We start from the raw sequence: 23,324 nt of genomic DNA, 5'->3' as shown, positions 1-23,324 counted from the left end.
TTGGATTTTTTCCCTAATTCCACAAATTTCTGAATGGGCTAGTTTTACAAGAAACAAATACAGGACCCTGTTTTTTACAAATGAACTAACAAATAAGACTAAAAAATTACATGTTCTAAACACTCGTCAACTAATCTTGTGAGATTATACTTGTATAAAATTATATAACTAAATTCTTCTTATTGACATTAAAATCACAATTTAATCAACACAGAGAATAAAATACATTGCAAAAGAAGATTTGGGTCTTAGCTGCAAGTTCTTTTGTAAAATGTGACATATCTAAGAATCTTACATCTGAGGAATTGACATTTTTTTTAATATATGACATATCTAAGAATCTTACATCTGAGGAATTGACATTTTTTTTTATATATGACATATCTAAGAATCTTACATCTGAGGAATTGACAATCTCCACACAGTCATCATTAGGTATTATGACTGCCATATCATCTGTGTCCTCCACCGTCATACATAGGTCCTCCTCGCTCTCCTCAGCTTTCTCTTCAGTCCCATTCATGCTGTCCTCTGTCCTCGATTTCTTGACACAGACAGACCCCTCGTCCTGGGACAGCCTGCGTTTTAGTGGCCCCTGTGACTCGCTCACTACTGAATTAACTCCACTGCTGACACTGACGATTCCTCCTGAATTGTTGGACTCTGCACTGACTTTATCGTGGGGAATTAGAATCACATCATCTTTGCCTTTACATCCTGATAGGCTCTTCACTGGTGAATCCTTTATGTGTATGACTTCTGATGGCAGGTCTTTGTTTTCTGTTTTTTCTGCGGTCTGTTTTCCATTTTCCATCTGATCCTCCTCTGATTTACTTAATACCAACTTGCCTCCACTCTCTCCTTCTGAATCTTTCTGGTCGGCATCAATCCCCCCCACCACTGTGGCATCCGACTCATCGCTTTTGTCACAGCTGGAGTCGAGGTCTTCCGCAATCTGGAGAGGTCTGTTGTCAGGACTTCCACAATCACTCTCCCATTCCGCCTCCCGTGTCTTTTCTTTACCATCCTGGTCTCTAGACTCTTTACTGTCAGAATTTTCAGAATCCACTTTAACAACTTCTGCTCCACCAGCCCTTAATTCTTCTTTGCTGCCTTTGACATTTTCCTTATCACTGGAGCTGTTTAACAGTGGAGCACCTTCCCTTTTGGTTTTGACACCATCCTCTCTGACAGCATCGGTCTTGATGTCCCTGTATTTGCTGTAGGTTTCTTTCACAGCATCGGACAGAAGAATTTTAGCCAGCACACTGTCGCTGTCCATCAAATTGCCTTCTGTCCCTTTCCTGTCCTCAGTATTACTGATCTTCACTTTCTTCCTCTCCTCCTCCTCATCCAGCTCAAGTTTACGTTTTAGAACACCTTCAACATGTGGTTGATCAGGTACATCAGCAACTCTGTTGCTTGTTTCAGCTTTGTTACACCCTTCTGCAACTTTGTTGCTGGTTTCGAGTTTGTTTCCTACTTCTGCCACTTTGTTGCTGTTGTCACAAAGGACTTTCCGATTATCACACGTCTTCAGTTTGTTCAAAAGTTTGATATTTTGCTCGTCACTAGAAACGAGAAGAATCTGATCCCCGTGTCTGGGAAACAGTGGCCCCTGGACTTTCTCCGACATTGCTGGAACTGTGCACTGTGTCACAGTTGTCGATGCATTCGAGGTGTGGGAGACATTCGTTGTGGTGGTGGACACGTCAGTCACTGTGTACACATTTGTTGGATTCTTCATTAGTCCCACTGCTCCTGCCTGATGAGCCCCTACATTCACCACAGGCGAGCTTTTGAGGACTGTAGAAATGGGAATGGGTTTGCCACCCTTTGTTCCAGTGAAAGGAACAAGATGGATGACCGGTTTTCCATCTTTGTCCACGAGAGAGGACTGGACAATCTTCATCTGGGGAAGGACTTTGGGAATGCTTGATGGAGAAGTGAAGGGACCCAGCAAAGTCACTGGGGAAGACTTGGGACCCAAAACACACACTTTCTCCTGAACTTGAGATTTGTTGAGGCTGGCTGGAGGTCGGAGGTCATGAACCTGCATGGAGTTATTCCCTCCAGCCACTTTCATTTCTGACACAGGTGAAGATGAAGGAAGAATGGGTGTTGAAGCTGGCACAGATAAAGTTTTTGTAACTGCTTGTGATGATGAAGTAACAATTTTGCTCTGCAGGACAGACTGAAGAGACACTAGGGTAGTCTTGCTGACCACTGACTGACCAGACTGTCCAAATGGCTGTTTTATCAGTGTTATAGTCCTGTGGTCTGCTCCAATGGCTGTTACTGGTTTCCCAGCAGCAAACGATGTGGTTAGGGTGACCGAAGAGGTAGAAATGGCAGTTATGGAGTTTGCTGCTGAATGAGTCTGACTAGGAACCACAGGTGAAACTATTATTGATCCAGTTGTAGAGCCTCCCTCCATTGATTTATTCACCGTTTCCCTGGATGACATGGGAACACTAAGAATGGGTTTCTCTGAACTCATCACCGCTACAGTCTTTGGAGGAGCAGGGGAACTTGATATCACATTAATCATTGTTGCTGGCAACTGGACTGAAGAGGTTATTGACTGTCCAACAGATGTACACACAGAATTAGAAGTTTCTGGCACTTTATTGGCAGTCTTTGTTGACAGTACCGTCGTCAGGGATGACGTAGGGGTAGATGATGACACATTTATGGAGGGTGACAGAACAGGAATGGCTGGTGGAGCCTTCGTCTGTGTCTGATGGGTCCCCAATTTATTCTGTAGGTGGACTGACGAAGTCAGGGTCTGTATGGAAGTGACGAGCTGAGAAGGCTTCATCTGAGTTATCTGCTGCGAGGAAATGGGATGAAGATGAGATCTATCAGTGGTGGAGTTTCCCTCTTTCTGGAGGGAACGATTGTTGATCTGAAGGTGGCTAAATCCGGATATTCCTGCCACATTGACAGAGGGTTTGATCACTTCTCCATCACTAGAAGATGGAGGAGGGTTGATTTTCTCGGGTTGTGTGGAAGAGGAATTATTATTCAACAACTTATTATCCAATGGAAGAGCCTTGAAAAGTTTTGGAAAGCTTAAATCCCTGAGAGAAATTCGAACTCGGATAGAGAATATTGCAGAAGGCATGTTGTTCCTGACCTCAGGAGGAATTGTAGCAGGCTTATTGGACTTAGGGAGGAATTCAATCTCAAACTCCCCGATGTGTATGAGGCAGGGCTGAGGATATCCCTCCAGCTGAGTCTGGGTCTCTGACTGGTTCTTGTTGTGAATGTGACGGGAGATCCTGGAGAGTATTTTCTGTTTGTGGGGCTCCCAGTTGCAATTGGAGAGAATTTCTAGGAGTTTGACAGCATCACCTTCTTTCTCTGTCGGGGGTTTGTTGCTCTTTAGACATACCCACTGAGTCTGCCACATAGCCTCTACCTAAAAACACAAATCCTGTCATCAGTAACAAGATAAAATATCTTAATGGGTCATTTCAGATCAATATGTACACCACAGTTCTTAATTCATCATGCATGTATGTACACCCGAGTGCTGAATTCATATCAAAACATTCTTATAGAGAAAATCTACTAGTATACAAATCATATTTATTCATCACATAACTTCTTCCTTTTTGATATTATTTAAGATTTTCAATAAGAAAAGCAGTCAACAATTGACTGTTATCAGAATAGTTCATCAACTGTCATTAAAACATCTGTCATGGAATATTAACAGTAGGGATTTATTTTATTTTCCCCCCTCATATTAAATGTTTCTCATACTGTTCACTTTAGTTGTTCTGCAAAACAGAAACAGTGTCTTCACTTCCTGCTATGTATCAATATCTTAAAAATCTAAACTTTCTCATTTTATTTGATCAATATATTTTTCCCCAGCTTCCGTGTAGGTTTTTTTTTTTTTATCAATAAGCAATAATCAATTACATACTTATGTAACTCCGAGTATCAAGGATTTATCAGTTTGCCAGACTAGGCCCGAGTATCGTGAATTACCTAATGATACGATACACAGCATGATATGAACAAGCATTTTCGATGTGTATCACAATAGTTTTCATGACATTAATAACTTCAGATTTCTCAGTTTTTCTGTTCTTAATTTGTAGTGGTAGTACATTTAGCAAAACTTCCATAACAAAAATTAACATGTAGTTCATGAACTGTATAAAAGCAACACATAAAAACTAGGTACAGAAAACTCTGATATAGCGAATTTCTGCGGACCCTCTATAAAAATTCACTATAAGCGTAATTCGCTATACGTTTATAGCGAATTCATTATTCAAATATAACAAATTCGTTATAAAACTGATTTGTTCTACATGTATAGCAGTTGTATAAGAAAGCAGCAATCAATATATTTGCTTTTGTATAGTCTCTAAGGGAAATTAAGCCTGTATATTTTCGAGAAATATTTTATACAAGAAATTTACACACTGATTTATATATGATAATTTATCTTGATGGATTATTAAGTCACGCAAGAACATGTCGAAAGAAAAATGTCAACACAATTATGTGTAATACATGCAAACAGTCTATTGCAGTTGTCATTTACTTGTTGCTTTACACAAATAGAGGAGTGTACGATAAAATAAATGTAATTAAATTTCAAATTTAATTAACGAGAATAGTAAACAATACCATCACTTATGTGTACGTATTGTTTTGCGTTAACAACCTCTTTTGAAAAAAAACAAACAGAAATTTCGTAATAAGTGTGGATCCTTTATGACAATGGAAAGCGATTGTTAAAAGTCACAAGGAGTTTAAAATGAAGAGAAAAAAAAAACAAATTTGTTATAAAACGTGATTTATACGTTCATTCTTAATTCAAGGGGAATAGGAATTTACTTCGTTATATCCGTAAATTCGCTATATCCGTGTTCGTTATAGACGCATATTTTTATATAGAATAGATAAAGAATTTGCCGGGGAAACTGATTTCACTTCGTTATAGCCGTAATTTCGCTATATCCGTGTTTGCTATATTAGAGTTTTACGGTATCATTGTGATAACAAACATCACAAAAGGTTTGTGATATCATTTAAAGGAGACTCACACTTGGTTTGTAATCCACTGATATGAGTTCATGTGTAAATTTTCAATTCAATAGCTCGACAGAGATAGCCACAGAAAGACCAGAAAATTGTCAATTCCCCAAAATTTGCCAAGTTCAAGGCCTATAACACTTTCAAAACTATGTCAACAAAGCATAAACTCAAACTTGGTCTGTACCTCATTGATACAAGTTCATATATGAATTTTCAATACGCCGGTTTCGAGATAAGTCCGAGTTATTTCCCTTTGGAGAACTCTCATACTTAGTAAGGTGCAAAACAACTTGTTTACACGCGGGAGTGGGACAGATATTCATCACTGTATAAGTGAATCTGCTCAGTAAGTTTATCATACACAGTTTCATCACCCAATTTCGACTGATACACAAACTAAGTAAATAATAAGCATTCAAGAAGTAATTAAATACTTAGAATTCTTATTATATCACGTTATTTTGTTGCACCTACCTATCATATCCAGGACATTGCTTGGAAATATGGCATTGTATTTATGTTTCCACTTTAGTAAAACATTTCTTTTGATAGTATCCAATATTTTCTACATCAAGTATTTAAAAAGGAAGTCAGTTTTCATATATTTCATCATCTTTCTCACTGGCTATAGTACCACTTTGTCCCACCTAAGCATTCAAAGTTCCACTAAATGCACCTCCTACACAGGAGAACTCTAATCTTGAAACTGGCGTATTTAATAGCCGCAGTGATTTTAGCCATAAAGTCTAGAAAAGTGTTTACACGCATGAACAGACTCGTGCACACACACACACACACACACCAATTAATCACTATAGGGCACCTGTCTATTGTGGGGCCCGAATTACAGGAATAATAAGGATTAACACTGATCACTATAGGGCATCTGTCTATTGCGGGGCCCTATAATTACAGGAATTATGATCAATATGATTGATATATCCGCATATTGTTACACTTCTACTATAAAGGCCTGCTCTTACCGTCGGTTTACCAGTCAGTCTCTGCTGTAGTGCAGACAGTCCACTGCTGGCTGTCTGACCCCCACACTGGTGTGGATACTGAGAGGACACCGCGCGGCTCTGGACATGATCCCTACCACATGTACACTTCTTGGAGTGGTGCCTGTTTATGATAAGATTTAAATACAAATTTCTAATACAGTAATTAAAACAACTGATTTTGGACAAGCAAATGGACAGAAAATTCTGTCATCGAAGTCCTACAAACTGAGTACTGTACAGTTGAAATAAAAACAACCATTGACAATACTTTTATTCACTGAGGCAACAATTAAAAAGAAATCTCAAAACTACAAAGTAGAATACTGTAGCCTCATTATATTTTGTTGAATACCAATTTTCAATGATTTTATGGCTGTAGGGATAAAAAATACAATTTTTACTCATAAAGGAACTTTTCATGAAATTTACATCAACAAAACTGAATTTTTGGACAAATTCGAAAAGTTAAGCACAAAAATTGACATATTGCAAACCTATTTATCTGTTAGTTGTCAGTGCATACATGTTTATTTTCAAAATCTGTGAGTGGTTTCTTTTCTCCACAGATATATGTAATTTTCCCAATCATTGATTGAAAAGGACAAATACAAGGCCAAGTACACCCAAAACTGGCAAATATATCTTAATTATCCAATTGCGACCTTTGACATTCTCATCCAAAACCTACATCCAATGACCTAATCCAAAGACCATTATAAATGTAAAGATCTTCATTCGTGGTCAAGAAGTGATTTACAGCTGTACTTAGCCCCCATCCCCCCATTGTACATAGTTTAAAATCTGTTGTACTTACTCACTAACTCCCCCCCCCCCCCCCCCAAGTTGTACCAACCCTCCACTTTGATAGGTAATTATACCCCCTGCAACAAGTTGTGGGGGGTGGGGGGTGGGGGTGGGGGTATATACTGGAATCGGGTTGTCCGTCTGTCTGTCCATCTGTCCATAGACGCAATGGTTTCCGGGCTCTAAAGCATTATCCTTTCCACCTACCGTCACCATATCATATATATGGACTACCCATGGGATGAAGATGTTCCCTATCGATTTTGGAGTCAAAAGGTCAAAGGTCAAGCACACTGGACATCGCAGTAGCAATATGGTTTCCGGGCTCTAAAGCATTATCCTTTCCACCTACAGTCACCATATCATATATATGGACTACCCATGGGATGAAGATGTTCCCTATCGATTTTGGGGTCAGAAGGTCACGTGCACTGTACAATGAAGTAGCAATATGGTTTCCGGGCTCTAAAGCGTTATCCTTTCCACCTACAGTCACCATATCATACATATGGACTACCCATGGGATGAAGATGTTCCCTATCGATTTTGGGGTCAAAAGGTCAAAGGTCATGCGCACTGGACATCAAAGTAGCAATATGGTTCGGTTTGTCATGCCATTTGTTTTTTACACTCAGAAAAGAGGTAGTTTATACCTATTACCAACACCTTTTGGGAGATTGGGGTAAGCGGGGGGTATTCTTAGTGAGCATTGCTCACAGTACCTCTTGTTTTAATCTATTGTACTTGCCCCCCGCCGTACTGACCCTCCACTCTGTTTAAACTGTTGCACTTACCCCCGTTGTACTAACCCTTCACTTTGTTTATTCTGTTGTACTTAACCCCCCCACTGTACTGACCCTTCACTTCATTTATTCTGTTGTACTCCCCCCCTCCCCCCCCAATTGTACTGACCCTTCACTTCATTTACTCTGTTTAATCTGTTGTACCTACCCCCTGTTGTAGTGAGCATCCACTCGTGCACAAGAAATAACCTCTTGAATATCTTCAGCATCCGAGTCGGAATCAAACAGGGCCATGCCACTATCATCTTCCAGTTTTTTAGGCTGCAGCTACGAAGAAAAATACAACTTTAAATATTCAAAGAACTGATGTGAAATCATTGATGTGTTTTGTTGTTCCTCTCTCTTTCTCTTCTCTATCTCTCTCTCTCATGCAAAACTTTTCAAATTTGTTCCAATAAAATAAGCATGTACAGTGTATCAGGATTTCTAAGGCTAACAATATAAGACTATATTTTCTGTTTCCTCTGACCCTGCTTTACCTTCAGCGTCTCCTCCACCCTGTGATGCATCTCTCTTGGAATGGGTTGATGCCGGATCTTGGGCTGGGGGACGTTTATGGTGACTGCAGGTACAGCCAGCCCTGGAGTCGAGGAGGAGGAAGGAATGGTCAACTCCAGTTTCTTCTGAGGAACAGGCCCATCAATGACCACTCCAGTCTGTGGACCACTGGATGCTGTTATAACAAAAATTATATAAAATGGCTGTATGGGGGAAATAAATTTGTGATTTTCAATCATTAAGAATCTTTTTTGATGCAAGTTACAAGGTCAGCCAACAGTCAATTGGTGAAAAACCCATGTTTTTCTTCTTTACCTTACCAAATGCAAGACGTTATTACTGTGAAGTCTGGTAGTGAAAAATACAGGTTAAATTTAGAATGCCTGTATTGATCATGAAAAATACGGGTTACATTTAGAATGTCTATTGATCGAGAAAAATACAGGTTACATTTAGAATGTCTATTGATCGAGAAAAATACAGGTTACATTTAGAATGTCTATTGATCGTGAAAAATATGGGTTACACTTAAAATGCCTGTAGTGATCGTGAAAAAATACTGGTTACATTTAGAATGTCTGTATTGATCATGAAAAATACGGGTTACATTTAGAATGTCTTTAGTGATTGTGAAAAATACGGGTTACATTTAGAATGTCTTTAGTGATTGTGAAAAATACGGTTTACCTACTAGACAACGACAACCAATACAATCAGTTTGATCTCTCAAGACGCTATGCAGATAATACCAATTCCTCGTAATCCAGAGCAGTTTAACTTGCAGAGCAACCAACAGGTGCAAACCAAGGGGGGGGGGGGGGGGGGGGGGGGGAGATAATAAATGCACGTTCATTAGGAATAACAGTCAGAGCATACTGTACATACTGTGGGTGTCCTATCTGACTCGTAATCTAGCACATTTGGTACAATCACATAGTCAGTATATCAATGTAAAACAATATAAATATAAACATATAGTGAAGAAACAGAGGATGCTCCTTTATGAACCTGGCCTGCACCGACTGCTGCACTCAATTTTAGATATGCTATATATGAAGTACACAAACAAAAGTAATCAGGACAGTCCCAACACGTTAGCTTCAAATCGGTAGACTGGAATTTTCAACATTTTTAATATTGCTACTTCACATTGTAAATCATTTTTGCACTTTTCAACATAAACATGTACCAAATGATAACTATAACAGCATCATAAATAATAAACAATCATCACAAATATACAAATATCGATTAATACCTTAAATGACCTTGGATACCTATAATGACCTTGGATACCTTTAATGACCTTGGAATCTGCTTGTGAAGGACACTTACCTGTTTGATTTGGTTTATTCTCCATGGTGATGTTGATATCACTCATGTCCTACAAACAAAAACAATTCCTTCATACTGTAATCACCTTCAAGCTTTTCTCACATCCGTCTGAGAATTTGTGTAACTTTATCACAGACATATCACTTCTGTTCACAAATATGCCAGCAGAGCAATTGAAGTTCATAGCATCATGTTTACAGAAAAAACCTTTTTTTATTTCTTATACAATTGCAGTGCCTAGTCTACAAGATTCAGAAAAATTATTTCAAAATATTGGACTCAAGAAATTCTCAGTAAATATAGGTTCCATTCTGTATGGGCATGAAAAGAAACATAGGATTCTGACTATAGAGATATAACAAATTTCCCTTCATCAAAGAAATATATAAACTACATGATACAATATCAGTTTTTAAAATTATCATCGTTATTATCATTAATTTTTTTTCTTACAAACCTGTTTCCTCCGAATTCTTGATTTTTGTGTCTCATATTTTTCACTGGCCTCATAAACTAGCATGGCTTTCCGGCTGACTGCATCCAAATTCTTGGCGAGTCGGTAAGTCGATTTTCTCCGAGGGAGGACTCTGAAAATTTAAATGAAAATATTATATCATTATCAAAGACACAATGCAGGATGTCTCACCACAGAATATCAATCATAAAAAATAAAGCAGGACATCGCCTTTTCATAAAACAACAAAGCAGGACATCGCCTTTTCATAAAACAACAAAGCAGGACACAACCTTATCATGAAATAACAAAGCAAGACACCGCCTAATCATAAAATATTAAAGCAGAATACCACTTGGCCAAAAAAATTTGATTGCAATGCATACAATGTCATTTTGACCCACAGTGCAGAAGAGAACTACACAACTGAGAGCAATAACACATTAGTATACCTGGTAAACAAACTACATAAATCAGGGATACTTTTTAATGTTGTACGTAGTAACATTACTTTCCTTCGAAAAAGACTTCCTGTATAAAAATATGCACTTATTTTTCTATTACCAGTACGTTATAGAGAAATACTAGGATGCTTTAATCATATTTCTGTTCCTTCCATTAACTATGATACATGTAAATAAGTCTACATTATAATTCATTAATCGAAAACTCATTGAGTATTGACTTCACAATCAAATCTTGTATTGGTCATGCACACATACACTGTATTTCACTCTATTTCTACAGTGAACCTACTCATTCTTTTTCCCGGATTTCTTGGCAAAGCTTTCCTCTTGTGATGTGGACTGACCATCTTCCCAGTTTCCAGCACTGGCCTGCCTCTCACCCTGCGAGGATGATCTACTGTTACGACGTCTGGTAACCGGGTCACAGGTACAGGTGATCATGCACTCGGTCTTCCCACAATGCTGCTTGGAGATCTTCTCTATGCTGTCGTCACAGATACATCCCAGTCGGCAGTATTCCTTGGTACATTTCTTCTCTGCGTTTGTCTGGTATAAAGCAGCTTCAGGTGAACCAGCCGAGAACTTACACAGGTGACAGATACAGCCATAGCGACAACCTGTAAAAGGTCAAAAGTCAAGGTCATCACTACAGCAACCAAAATCAAGTCAAGACGTACAATAATGTAATACAGTAATGTAGACAGTTGTTGCAAAGGTGGGGGGTTATCATGCACTGATTACCAATGTGTTGCACAAGGAGGACCAGATGAACACGTTATAAAACAGACTAACAGTTCCATACGTACGATACATCTATTACGATAAACTTCACCACTTCATGATACAGAAAACGGACAAAACCATGGAAACCATCAGCCAAGGAAACAACAACTCATCTACACAATATCATTAACTTTACAGTTAACATTTAATAAATTCATCATGTTCAGGTTTTTAAACCATAAAACTGGTTCTGTTTAATTCACCTTTTGGAAAGTTTCAGAATTTAAGATAATTCTGTATCAACAGTTGAAGTTATGAGATTACAAGTGTTGACTACTCATATCTAACTACTGAACTAGTGGTGTTTGACTAGAAATTTAGTGAAGTCTCTGATTGAAATGTAAGCAACAGAAGAACCTACCGCTATCGTACAACACCACTGAGTCATCTGCAATCAAAAGGGCAAAACATGCAGCAGCTTTAGTTATTAGCCAGATGTTTGTAATGTCAGGGAATTTTCCACACTGAAGGCAAAAGTTACTGCTTTGATGCTTCAGCAAATTATTTCACTGAGTTACTTAAGAAATAAAATCAGTGATTTCCTCAATATATGTTCAAATATCTGTTCTGTTGTCAAATTAGGTAAGCAAGTCTGAGAAGGCAGAAGGCAATGCCCACAGTAAAAATTATTTCAAAGCTGAAAAATTTCTGATGCAGATGGATCATATTCAACTCTCAAAGAGATTAACTTTTGAATAACATTATGCATAATGAACTCCTCTCACTTCCTTCCATTATTCAGTCAGAGGCTCAGAGATTCTAAATCTCTTCTTCGCATGTACTTTAATAGCGAGTACAAAAAACAACACCATTTAGACCATTAATTTGGTGAGAAACAATTTTCACATGAAGTGCATTGGAAACTAAGTGGAGCATACAGAAAGCAGTCTATAGTGTGAATCACAGGCTAGTGTTAGTAGTGAAGGAAATGAACCAACACAATATGTCAGGCATCTTCTTACCTGGTTTGTCACACATCTTATCAAAAAGGTCTTTACTCTGGCTCCCCTCCTCCTCCTCCTCCTCTTCTTCCTCCTTGTCTTTTCCTTCTTCAGTTTTGTCCTCGGCTTTGTCCTCAGCCTTGTCCTCAGCCACCTTCTTCTCATTGGGACCTTCACTGCTCTTCATCTTATCAAAATCTGGGTCCACTGGCTCTTCTTTGATGGCCTTCACGGCTTTCGCTTTCTTCTTCTTCTTCACCACAAACTTAGGGTGGAGAGCTGACAGAGCAGCGTTTGCCATGCTGCTGTTTAATGTAATGATACAGAAGTAATTCTTCTTCCTCTTTCTTTTCTTTTTGGATGGAGTGTCCACCTGACTATCTGTTGTCCCTTCCCTCTCCCCGTCCTCTGTGGGTGGTGGAGTGGGAGGTGGGGGTAATTTCTTTGGGCTGTCTGGTTTAAACATGCTTCTCAGTCTTTGTCCACCAAGCTTTTTCAGAATATCTATATCATCATTGTTGAGTTTAAGTTTCATCATCAGGTACTTCTTGTTCTTCTCTCTAAGCTTCTTGTCCCTGAGTTTTTGTTTTTCACTGTCTAAGATTTCGTATCCCATTTCCATTAGTTCCTGACCAAAGCTACTCTCTCCATCCTGCTTCATCTCCTCGCCATCAACACTTCCCTCTCCCTCAACTTGAGAAGCCAACTCCACTCTCTCCATCTTGCCGGGATCACCTTTAGACATGCCCTTTCTGATTGTGAACACAAGATTCTTTCTCCTTTTCTTCTTCAATTCCAGTCCCATTCGTTTGAGTTGCTCTGGGTCATGATTTCTGAGCAGTCTCTCCTCTGTCCTCCAATGCAGCTTTCCTTTACTCGCTTTCATCTCCAGGGATTCTTCGTCTGCTCCAAACTTGTGCTTCCATCCCTTGATCTGGGTTATATCAGAAGTCTTTTTGGGAGTCTTGACTGCGACGCTTCCAGGGTTTTCTTGTTCCTTTGCCATGAACTCCAGAATAAGCTCTCTCTTGAACACCTTCTGGTACTTCATGAGGACCAGATGCATTCCCTGCAGGCTTTGATTGATCTTGTACTGCTCCTTTAGTGCTTTTAACCTGGCATCCTTCTTCTGGTGAACACTGTTCCGAATCTGGTTTTGTCTCTCGCGCAAGTTTTTCATTCTTGCCATTCCTAGCAAAATGTTTTCATTCTTGCCTATTTTAGTCTTCTTTTCCACCTTTACATGGGCATTCAATGCTTCCTCATTGGCAAAGGAAGTGAACAACACTCCATCAATTTCATCAAATGAAGGCTCACACTGCTCAATCATACCAGAAAACTCGTTATATTGTTCTGGCATCTCGGTCGCCTCCATTTCATCTTCCGAGTCCTCCACCAGCCTCTCCTCCGAGTCATTCAACTTGACGGGTCTGCTGAGTTTGACTTTCCTGTTGGTTTTAGTATCAAGGTATTCATCTAGAACACTGCTGCTGAAGGCACACATCTTATCCTGTACCTCCGTCTCGACTGCTCTCAGAACACTCAGAGGAGCAGGTTCCTTCGTGACTCTCTGAGTGGACATCTTGGGCACAGGACGAGAAAAACTAACCCCGCCTTCTGGAGGAGATGCTGGAGTGGAGTCAGAATCGACTTCCATCACCATCTGATGCTCATCTACGGTATCCATCACAAGCTCAAAGTCAGAGTTCGCTTTGGTGCTCTTTGGTCTTTTCCCCTTCTCATTGACTACACTTGGAATGGTTTTCTGAGCTGGGAGGGGCTTTGTGGAACACTTGGTGATTTCAGACTGTTTGTTAGAACTAACACGTTCAATGCTGCTGTCAAATACCTTTTGAGTTTTAGGACTATCTTCTACAGGAATGCCCAATTTCACCTGAATTTTTTCAATAATGGATTTCTCACCTTGTAATGGAATTGACAAATTTTCACTCGTTTTAGGAGAGATTGTTTTGATGTCATTATGAGCTTTTGTATTTGTGTTTATTAAATTGTCACATCCTGACTTCTCCGGATGTTTTTCTAGGCTGTCTTTCTTCTCCGGTGTTTTATTTGGTGATGGGTAATCCGTCATAATGGCATCAAAAATGTTACGTCTCTCCTGTGTGTCTATCGTCAGAGGAACAGAGGGATCAAAAGAACTGCTCAATGCTGCTGCTTCTGTCATTTTTCCATCCAATCTCTCAACTTTCTCATTATGTTCATCCTTTTTCCAAACAGTTTCCACAGCTTTCAGTTGCATAGCTGGGGCACTCTCTTTTGTTGAGATTGTAACATTGTCCCCATCTGCAGATTCTGCTGTTAATTTCTTCTTCTTTTTACTATTGGACAGAACTGCCTCACCTTTAGTAGAAGTTGATTTTGCAGAAGATTCATCACTTACATTTGATTCTTTGAGTTTGGGTTTTTCCATGGATGGTGACATTGACAGACGTTTAGGAGACACTTTCAAGAAGTCAGCAGAGAAGAAATCATCCACGATTTCAAGGTCCTGCGGATTTTTCTCATGCATCTCACTATCCAATTTTGGATCATTTTCATTCTTTTCATTCCATTCATCTTTATTATTGTCATCCTCATCTGCTTTTAAAAGAACTTCATCAGCAAATGTTGGAAATGTATTGGAGTTCATGTTGTCCTTCACTTTTGCTATCAGAGTGAACAAGTCCAGTGATACGGAACTGTTGCTCTCTGCTGAGGTGACAGATGTCGTCTGAGAATTTCCTTTCTCAGATCTGGAGTTATTGGAGGATGAAGTGCTTGCTGTCTGATTAATGGATTTAGATTCGCACACTTCAACAGAGGAGGACTTTGCTGCAGTCTTTTTGCCTTTCTCTGTAACCTTTTTTGGTTTCTTTGGAGTTGCTGCCTTTTTCCCTTTTCCTTTAACTTTAGATTTCTCTGTCACATCTTCTGTCTTGTTCTCTGTTCCATCAGTTTCCTCTGCTCCTTCATCAAATTGCAAAACTCTTACAGCTCCTGACTTTGGACTTTTTATTTTCTTACTTTTCCCTGTTGAATTCTTTTCTGTTTTCTCTACAGATTTTAGTTTTGACTCGCTCAATTCAACACTATCCAATTTTTTCTTTCTCTTCTTTTTTGATTTTTCTGACGACTTTTCAGATTTGGCCTCCACAGCATCAACCACTCCATTGGTAAGTGGTAAATCTGCAGAGCCCAGTGGCGATACAGATTGTGTCTGAATCTTATCTCCTTTTTGTTCACTGTCTATGACTGGAGACTTTTCTATCACACTTTTACTTGACTGATTTTTATTGGTCAGTAGAGAATATAATTGTGAGGTCTGGCACTCGCTGGATTTCTTAACTTTCTCTTGAGAATCATCCTCCACAGGATTTTCATCCCACATGCTTGACGTTCCGTCCTTTTCTGTGCTCCCTTTTGGAGAACGGCTTCTCCTGGGAGATTTCAGTGGCAAGAGAAGAATGTCATCAGAGTATCTCACATTTGGGGCTCTAATTCTTCTACCCAATTCTTTTGAAGGTGAAAGACTAGAGGGACTGTCCATAGATTTACTCTCCTTACCTGAAGAAGAGTTAGAAAATTCACAGGTGTCTGGAGACTGTGGGTTAGATTTTGCACTTTCATTGTGGTTTGTGCTGTTGTGTAACTCTCTCCCCTCATTTGCAGGGATTAAAGAGAGCTTCAGTGAGGATTTTTTACTGCTAGAGTCCGGTGATGGTGTATAAGAGGTAGAATTCGTTTCTGATGTGCCATAATCAATTTTCACTTTGGGTTTCTTCTTCTTCAAGATCTGTTTCTCAGGTGTCTTGTTTGTGTAGTCTCCCGTGAGAACAACTGCCATGGAGTTTCTGTCCTTTCCTACGGGAGATCCCTTTCCCTTCTTTCCTTTGACTTCCTTAACACTTTGAGGTCTCTGTTCAGTAATGCCATCACAATCCAGTGTGTGGTCATTGTCCGGTTTTTTCTTTACTGATTTTTTATCAGGTGATGTCTTTGGACTCCGTCCACTGACCGCTTTCTTTCTACCCTTGGGCTTCTCCTTCCCAGCGGGGGTTGTGTTTTGTTTCACAGGGGTATCACAGTAGAGATCAGGGCAGCCCTCCTCAATGCCCTCCATAGGAGAATCTTTGTACACTTTTTCCACGGGGGATCTTCTCAGCAGCCTCTTCTTCAGCTCTGCTTCAAAGTTTTCTTGGTGCTGCTTCTGAATGTTTGATGGAGAACAATTCATTAGTTTGTCCACATGAGTAAGGTCCACTGATCTTAATTGACTCGGTAATGTTCTGTAAACATCTTCAAGGCACACCAGTGGGATTCTATAAGTCTCTCTACTACCAAGAGTCCTTAAAGCTTTTCCTACACTGGTAAAGACAGTGACCTTAAAAGTGTCAGTAGTTTGACATTTTTGGGAGTCCAAGTGGGTGAGTTTTTCGCCGTGTATTTGATGGTCGTGCTTTGCGCTGTGTATTTGACGATCGAGTTTTTCACCCTGTATTTGATGGTCGTGCTTTTGACTTGGTTCTCGGTTTAGTGATTTTGGTGTAGTGGATTTCGGTTTTGATCCGTTTTGTTTATGAGCATTTCTCACTGGTTCCAGTTTTTTGACAGATATTATTGGACGGCTGGTTAAACCCACTCCCTTCTCCAGCCAACCTGAAATAATTTACAATTATTAATAAACATGTTCAAGACAATCATAATCAGACACGTATCATTTTCCTCTAGCTAATGATTTACTTTTTTTTAATTTTCAGGCCAAAACTTACAAACTATAATGTGATCAAGTTTTTTAATCCTTAAAACATTTACAGTAGTGTTGTGATCTCCTTCCATTGAATCAAAGTTAAATTCCATTAATCAAAGTTTTTTCACACAATGGGAAAACACCCTATGTCATATTTCATACAAGAAAATTAACACACGTTTGCACATATCTGTAATAAAGTCGGCAATGTGGAAGATGTCTACTGAATTTATTACAGACCTATAAGAATTGAAGAAAGTTTTTTTTCTTTTTTTTTACGAAGAACTATTTAATAACAATAATTTTACTCATAACAAGACCATAACAATATTTACTGACAGTTTTGCACCATTCTTAATTTGCCTCAGAAATGGCACATTTATTGTCTGCTTTTATTTATCTTTCAAAAAAACAACAACAGAATTTTATATATATCTAGAATGCCTTTGTGAGCCTGCAGTCAGATTAATTAATATATCCAACAATGATGTATCTCTGAAGGTCTCTCTATATATATTTGTATCTCTGAAGGATACAAGACCAATCTTATCGAAGTCTCTCTCTATTTGCAGGTTGGAAAATGGTACAAAAATACACTTTTTCAAAAAAAAAATTGAAATTCCAAAAACGCATGTGATGAGCATTTTTCTAACAATAACACATCAGAGTGAATTTCACACATTCATACTTCAAAAAAATAAAGTAACCTGTCAGAGCTTTAAAAAATTGAAAGCCATTGTTAGGGGGCCTAGTTAGGAAAAAATTTTGAAAGAGACAATGCAGACATGGGAAAACAGTGGGAAAATTCAATGTTTTCCCTGTTGGCAAGATACCCCAAGTTATATGAAATCTATAAATGAAATACTAAAGCTATATCCCCCTTAGTTCAAAACATATTATGAATAGCCAATATGGTTCAAGTTTTTGAAAGTAGGTCAGTCCAAGGTCAAGGTCAATGGACCAAAAAGTCTTGGTACCATAAGAAAAGTCAGGTCTTAAGGAATCTATGAGTGAAATATCTAAGCCCTGTCTCCTTGGTCCAAAACATAGCCAAGGTTAAAGTTTTTGAAAAGTAGGTCAAAGTCCAAGGTCACAATTACAAGTCTTTGGTACCAAATGAAAAGCCTGGTCATGAGGAATTCAAATATGAAATATCAAAGCCCTATAAATATTCCTCATCAATCGATGTCCTAAAGTAATCTAATACTTACCTTTATTGTTTTTTCTGAAACGAGGTAGGGGTTTCACTCGGAATGGCCGAACTACTTCATGCACCCCATTGGTCTGGGCCATACTTTGTAGGATTCTAACTTTTCCATGGTTGTTTTAACTTAGGTTCACCTGCAAAGATAAGGTTACGGAATTATACCTTCATCATCAAATCATTTCACAAAGGATACTCAAATATATTCCAAATGTATTTCATAATGCTCTTCTGCATTTTAGAACGGCTGCATTTTTCAATTACACATGGTAACTAATGCAATAATGGCAGATCTACAGGGGGTATGGGAGTTGCACTCCCCCCCACCTCCCTAAGTTGAAAATTTTCTGGATCCGCTCTTGTGAAATATATACAAATTATGATGCTGATGGGGACTCTCATTATGATTACATACTTAGATGTAACTGCATAACATTATTCAAAACTATAACTTAATTATAATTGATCAAATCAGGAACTCAACAACAACAAAAAAAACCACCATCTCTGTTATACGCCTGTAGTAACGATAAAAAACCCATCATCTCTGTTATACGCCTGTAGTAACGACCAAGAGCTGGTGCTGCATGCAGTACATACAATTCATCCACTACTCACATAATACAACAGCTATATCTGTACACTGCGTATCTTTAATTATTTTATAATTGTTGATATACAAACAAAACACATCAAACCACATCCCATCTTCCTTAAATTGCTGTACATAGCATTACAATATATCTTTATCAGATTATATCCTCCGACCAACAAGTCTCCTGTAAATTCATCAACAATTACAAAATTGATTAATAATCACATTAACAATCTACCAATACCTTGAAAACCCTAACAAAAGCAATTGAAACTTCAGAACATTTAAAGATAAAAATTTCTGTTGCTTAAACAAGATATTTTTCTTTACCATTGAGGAAGTTCATTTTGGTTTATTTATAGCTCTCTGTTTGGGTTATATACTTCCTTCATTTTCTCAGTCTTTTACACATGTTCAAAATCATTTTGAATTAGCATGGTGATTCTTAACACTTTCACATCTTTTACACATGTTCAAAATCATTTTGAATTAGCATGGTGATTCTTAACACTTTCACAATTTTCCTCTTTTAAGCCTCCGACAAGCAATAACAATTGTTTGCAGTGCTTTCTGTCATTAAGACTAGTTAACATTAAAAGTGTCTAAACCAGGTTGATACTAACTAAATGTCCATGTAGTGCTTTTAGAAGTACCAGATCTCAGACAGTGAATAAAATACATACTGGACATATATCCTAACTCCCCCACCTTCACTCAGTCATATAAGAGATCAGATTTCGCAATATCCTAGGTTCACGGGATTGGAGTGACTAAATCACGTTTCTCACCATTCATACAAACTATCAGCAGGAGATAACTAAATATTTATAATTAAATGAAAAATATTTTCAATTCAAACTAAATGCACAAAACATTTTATCTACATTTGATATCCAATATATCCGAGAAAAGGATGCATGCATCTTCAATAAATAAAAAATTCTTCCATAAAGGCTAAATCATAAATGATTGTGCAATAATGAACTATATAATATACATATTGGTATTATGCATGTCAATACAAGCTAACTTTGGTAAGTTGTAATTCTAACTAACTGTCAAAGCTGACATATGTAAATAATCTAAATAAACACGCATATTAAATAGATACTACATCCTCCATGGGTACAGTATTTAACAACCCCAGCACTGTTGTTAGCTATAGGTCATTTAAACCACTAGACTTATTGCAAAAGTAGTGAAACCGAGTGAAGATTTGTGACTAATTTCAATTGGTACTCGGTAGGCCATGTCAACAATCCGAACACGATCGCACAACCCCAGACTTCCTACCCACTTAGTCACTAGTCCCCACGATCGCACAACCCCAGACTTCCTACCCACTCAGTCACTAGTCCCCACGATCGCACAACCCCAGACTTCCTACCCACTTAGTCACTAGTCCCCACGATCGCACAACCCCAGACTTCCTACCCACTCAGTCACTAGTCCCCACGATCGCACAACCCCAGACTTCCTACCCACTTAGTCACTAGTCCCCACGATCGCACAACCCCAGACTTCCTACCCACTCAGTCACTAGTCCCCAATATCACATGACCCCAGACTTCCTACCCACTCAGTCACACGTCCCCAATATCACACGACCCCAGACTTCCTACCCACTCAGTCACACGTCCCCAATATCACACGACCCCAGACTTCCTACCCACTCAGTCACGCGTCCCCAATATCACACGACCCCAGACTTCCTACCCACTCAGTCACACGTCCCCAATGTTGCTTGATTCAGACTCCCAACACCCTGCATGTGCTGATGGAACTCGTTTGCCAGCTTGCAAAATCTTCAGTAAAGCTGAATTAGCCTGGTTTTTAATTTAGGAATACTTAGTACACCAAGTTAACATGAAAAGACTTCTGACATATACATATTTATATCAACAAGAACTAAATTAATTCAGTCTTACAACTGTAAATATTGATGTTGAAAGTTTTATATGTATACAATCCGTGTTGGAATCAAACCCTGAATCCCTGTATTACTCATCAGGTGTTCTACATCACTGAGCTATCCACACTGATATTCACGGTTCACTAATTCTACCACAATGTACGATGATCTTACTCTTTAAACTTGACCAGAAAATAATTACAGAGAATGACAGTTACATTCTACAGCCATTACTATCTCACCTACACACATGTAACGTGTATAAAGCTGAGGGGGGACTTGCTCCACAATACCGTCCACTTTCAGGAAATATTACAGCTACAACATTTACAACCACTTAACAAAATGTCTGGAGACTTGGAAGTTGTCATACAAAGTACTGGTAGAGTAGCAGTCAGCTTTTGTGTGACCATTTCTGATGAGAGGCACTCACTCAATTATTATCCTTAGTTCCAAGTAAGGAAACAAAGCTTCAAATCATCCTCAAACACTTCTTAGGTTATTACCAGGATAATATGAAATATATATCATCCTCAAAATACTGCAGTATACACTTCTTAGGTTACCAGGATAATATGAAATATATTATTCTAGTGTTAAAATTTTTGTGATAGTTTTGTGATTTCCCTATACCTTTATCATATCCTAGCTATTATTGTTATACTGCAAATGTCTTCTAATTTTACTACTGTATTCATTATTCATTTGATACACAATATACATGCATTCACAGATGCAAAAATGTTTCTTTCTTCATCTCATCCTATTTTAAGGAAGACTAGCTTTCTTTGACGAAATCTTTATAACATGTTTATATCAAATGTTTGCCCAAGATAAGTTTTCTTACGTCAGTTAAAATCCAAGATCAAGGTTACAATGTCAAAATCTTTGGTACCAAATAGAAAGGTATGCATGCATATAAACAAAATTGAAAGATGTTTATCACACACTATTCAAAAGTTATAGTGCAAGTAAAACTGTAGGTTAAAGTTTAAAAATCTGGGTCAAACTCCCAGGTCAAGGTCACATTAGATCAGACATCATGGCATATACAAATGAAGTTTCTTGACATAAAGAATCTTTATACAAAATATGAAAGCCTTACCTTTAGTAATTCTTGTCAATATTCTTAGGTTAGATTTTCTTAAAAGTAGGCCAAAGGTCAAGGTCACAAGGTCAAAAACTTTGATACCAAAAGAAAAGTCTTTTCATAAGGAATACACATGAAACACGGGTGCTCTATTGCTCATCATTCAAAAGTTACGAGCAAGGTTAAAGTTTCAGACAGACAGCACAAAAAACAATACATCTACATGACCCCCCCCCCCCCTCCCCCGTCTTTTTCACAAGTGCATAAAAAAAAACTTGAATTCACAGAGTTTAAGGAACATTTGCATTTCAATACTTAGTGTGGTCCTGCTAATCTTAAAAAGAATTTGCTTTCATTAATTTACAGTATAAATATATTTCCATATCGATCTTTTATTTCCTATTATGGCTCTACCCTACCTTTGGCACTCCTGCAATGAACAAACTAGAATTACAGTACTAGAAGATCCTTGCATATCAATAGTGTTTACTCTAGAAATTTAGAAATGAGGGGCAAAGTCCCCCTTGGTTTTAGATTTGGGGGAGATTTGTATAATTAGGGTATGGGGGAGCAAAATAGCAATTCCAATATCAACTGTGCTTATGACATTCCTGATTCTTTAAGCTACAATCAATAATCATTACAATTAACCAAACATTCTGGTCACCTAGATAAATTAACAGAATAAAAGAAGCATTCTCATTCATTTTAAATACAACTTTTAGTTTTCTTTAACTATGCTGTTAAAACACTATCTAACACTAATAACTATACATTAGAATTAAATAGTTTCATCATTTTTGGCTAGTTTTATTAATAAACTTATGAATGGTTAAAATTCAATTCAATTAAGGGTCAAAAGTGCCTTGGCCGAAATGGATGGGGATTGATATTTTAGATCACCCAAAATGGCTTATTTGGTAGCCCAGAAAAATCATGTGAGGACTAAATAATAGGTGAATGTTTCTATTCCAGTAGTGAATGATGGCCAGTCTGACACGGACTCCATTACCTGTCGAGTGAACATCTAGTGAAGTAGTGATTAACGTCATTGGTAATCTGCTGATCTATCTTGTCCATTTTGTCTATGAATACAATCATCATCAGATTCAAAACAATTAGGTTTTAGTTCTATGAAGTCTTGCTTAATTATTTTGTCATATCTGTATTATTTTCCGCCATACCAAATCTAAACTTGAGGGAAAATTCCAGGCTAGTTAAATGCATGCATTTTGCTATGCATACAATTTGTTTTATTCTCAACATGCTTAAGGACACTATATAAAAATATGAAAAATATAATAAACAACATGAAGGACTTATATTTTTATTTGCTCTCATCCAAATTGCAGTCGGTCGGTTCCGTAAAATACTGTATATAAAGATGTTGCTATCATGATTATAATCCGTTTTAAAAACATATATATATATCTATTCTTTTCTGCTCCTTGATGACTCATCTAACAGTCTCTGTTAATCTGTATCTATAGATAGTGCAATGATTGCTTGTTTTAATAAAGCACTCACAAGACTTGCTTATTGCATGGTAAAATTCAAACCTATGCGGACTACAAACTCGGATTTCAAACCGGAAAAAAATCACGATACGATGCTATATGGAGG

The 23,324-nt window shown here is 38.1% G+C and overlaps 1 protein-coding gene across 2 annotated transcripts in view; it reads right to left on the bottom strand.

The window, feature by feature from the left end:
- Positions 1 to 23,324, bottom strand: part of LOC125679269 (uncharacterized) — a 46,754-nt gene that overhangs the window by 14,863 nt on the left and 8,567 nt on the right. For both annotated transcript variants that reach the window (XM_056157366.1, XM_048918372.2), the window contains 9 exons: positions 18,112 to 18,241; positions 12,175 to 16,809; positions 10,719 to 11,046; positions 9,966 to 10,095; positions 9,509 to 9,557; positions 8,155 to 8,348; positions 7,824 to 7,942; positions 6,048 to 6,189; positions 398 to 3,424 (listed from right to left, as the gene is read on the bottom strand). In XM_056157366.1, coding sequence (XP_056013341.1) covers positions 398 to 3,424; positions 6,048 to 6,189; positions 7,824 to 7,942; positions 8,155 to 8,348; positions 9,509 to 9,557; positions 9,966 to 10,095; positions 10,719 to 11,046; positions 12,175 to 16,809; positions 18,112 to 18,193 — 8,706 coding nt within the window. In that variant the 5' untranslated portion in view covers positions 18,194 to 18,241. The remainder of the gene's footprint in view (positions 1 to 397; positions 3,425 to 6,047; positions 6,190 to 7,823; positions 7,943 to 8,154; positions 8,349 to 9,508; positions 9,558 to 9,965; positions 10,096 to 10,718; positions 11,047 to 12,174; positions 16,810 to 18,111; positions 18,242 to 23,324) is intronic.

The sequence above is a fragment of the Ostrea edulis genome, chromosome 2, assembly GCF_947568905.1.
Source record: "Ostrea edulis chromosome 2, xbOstEdul1.1, whole genome shotgun sequence".
Classification (NCBI taxonomy): domain Eukaryota; kingdom Metazoa; phylum Mollusca; class Bivalvia; order Ostreida; family Ostreidae; genus Ostrea; species Ostrea edulis.
The sequence above is the reverse complement of the archived record's forward strand: the minus strand, read 5'-3'. Positions and strand labels throughout refer to the sequence as shown.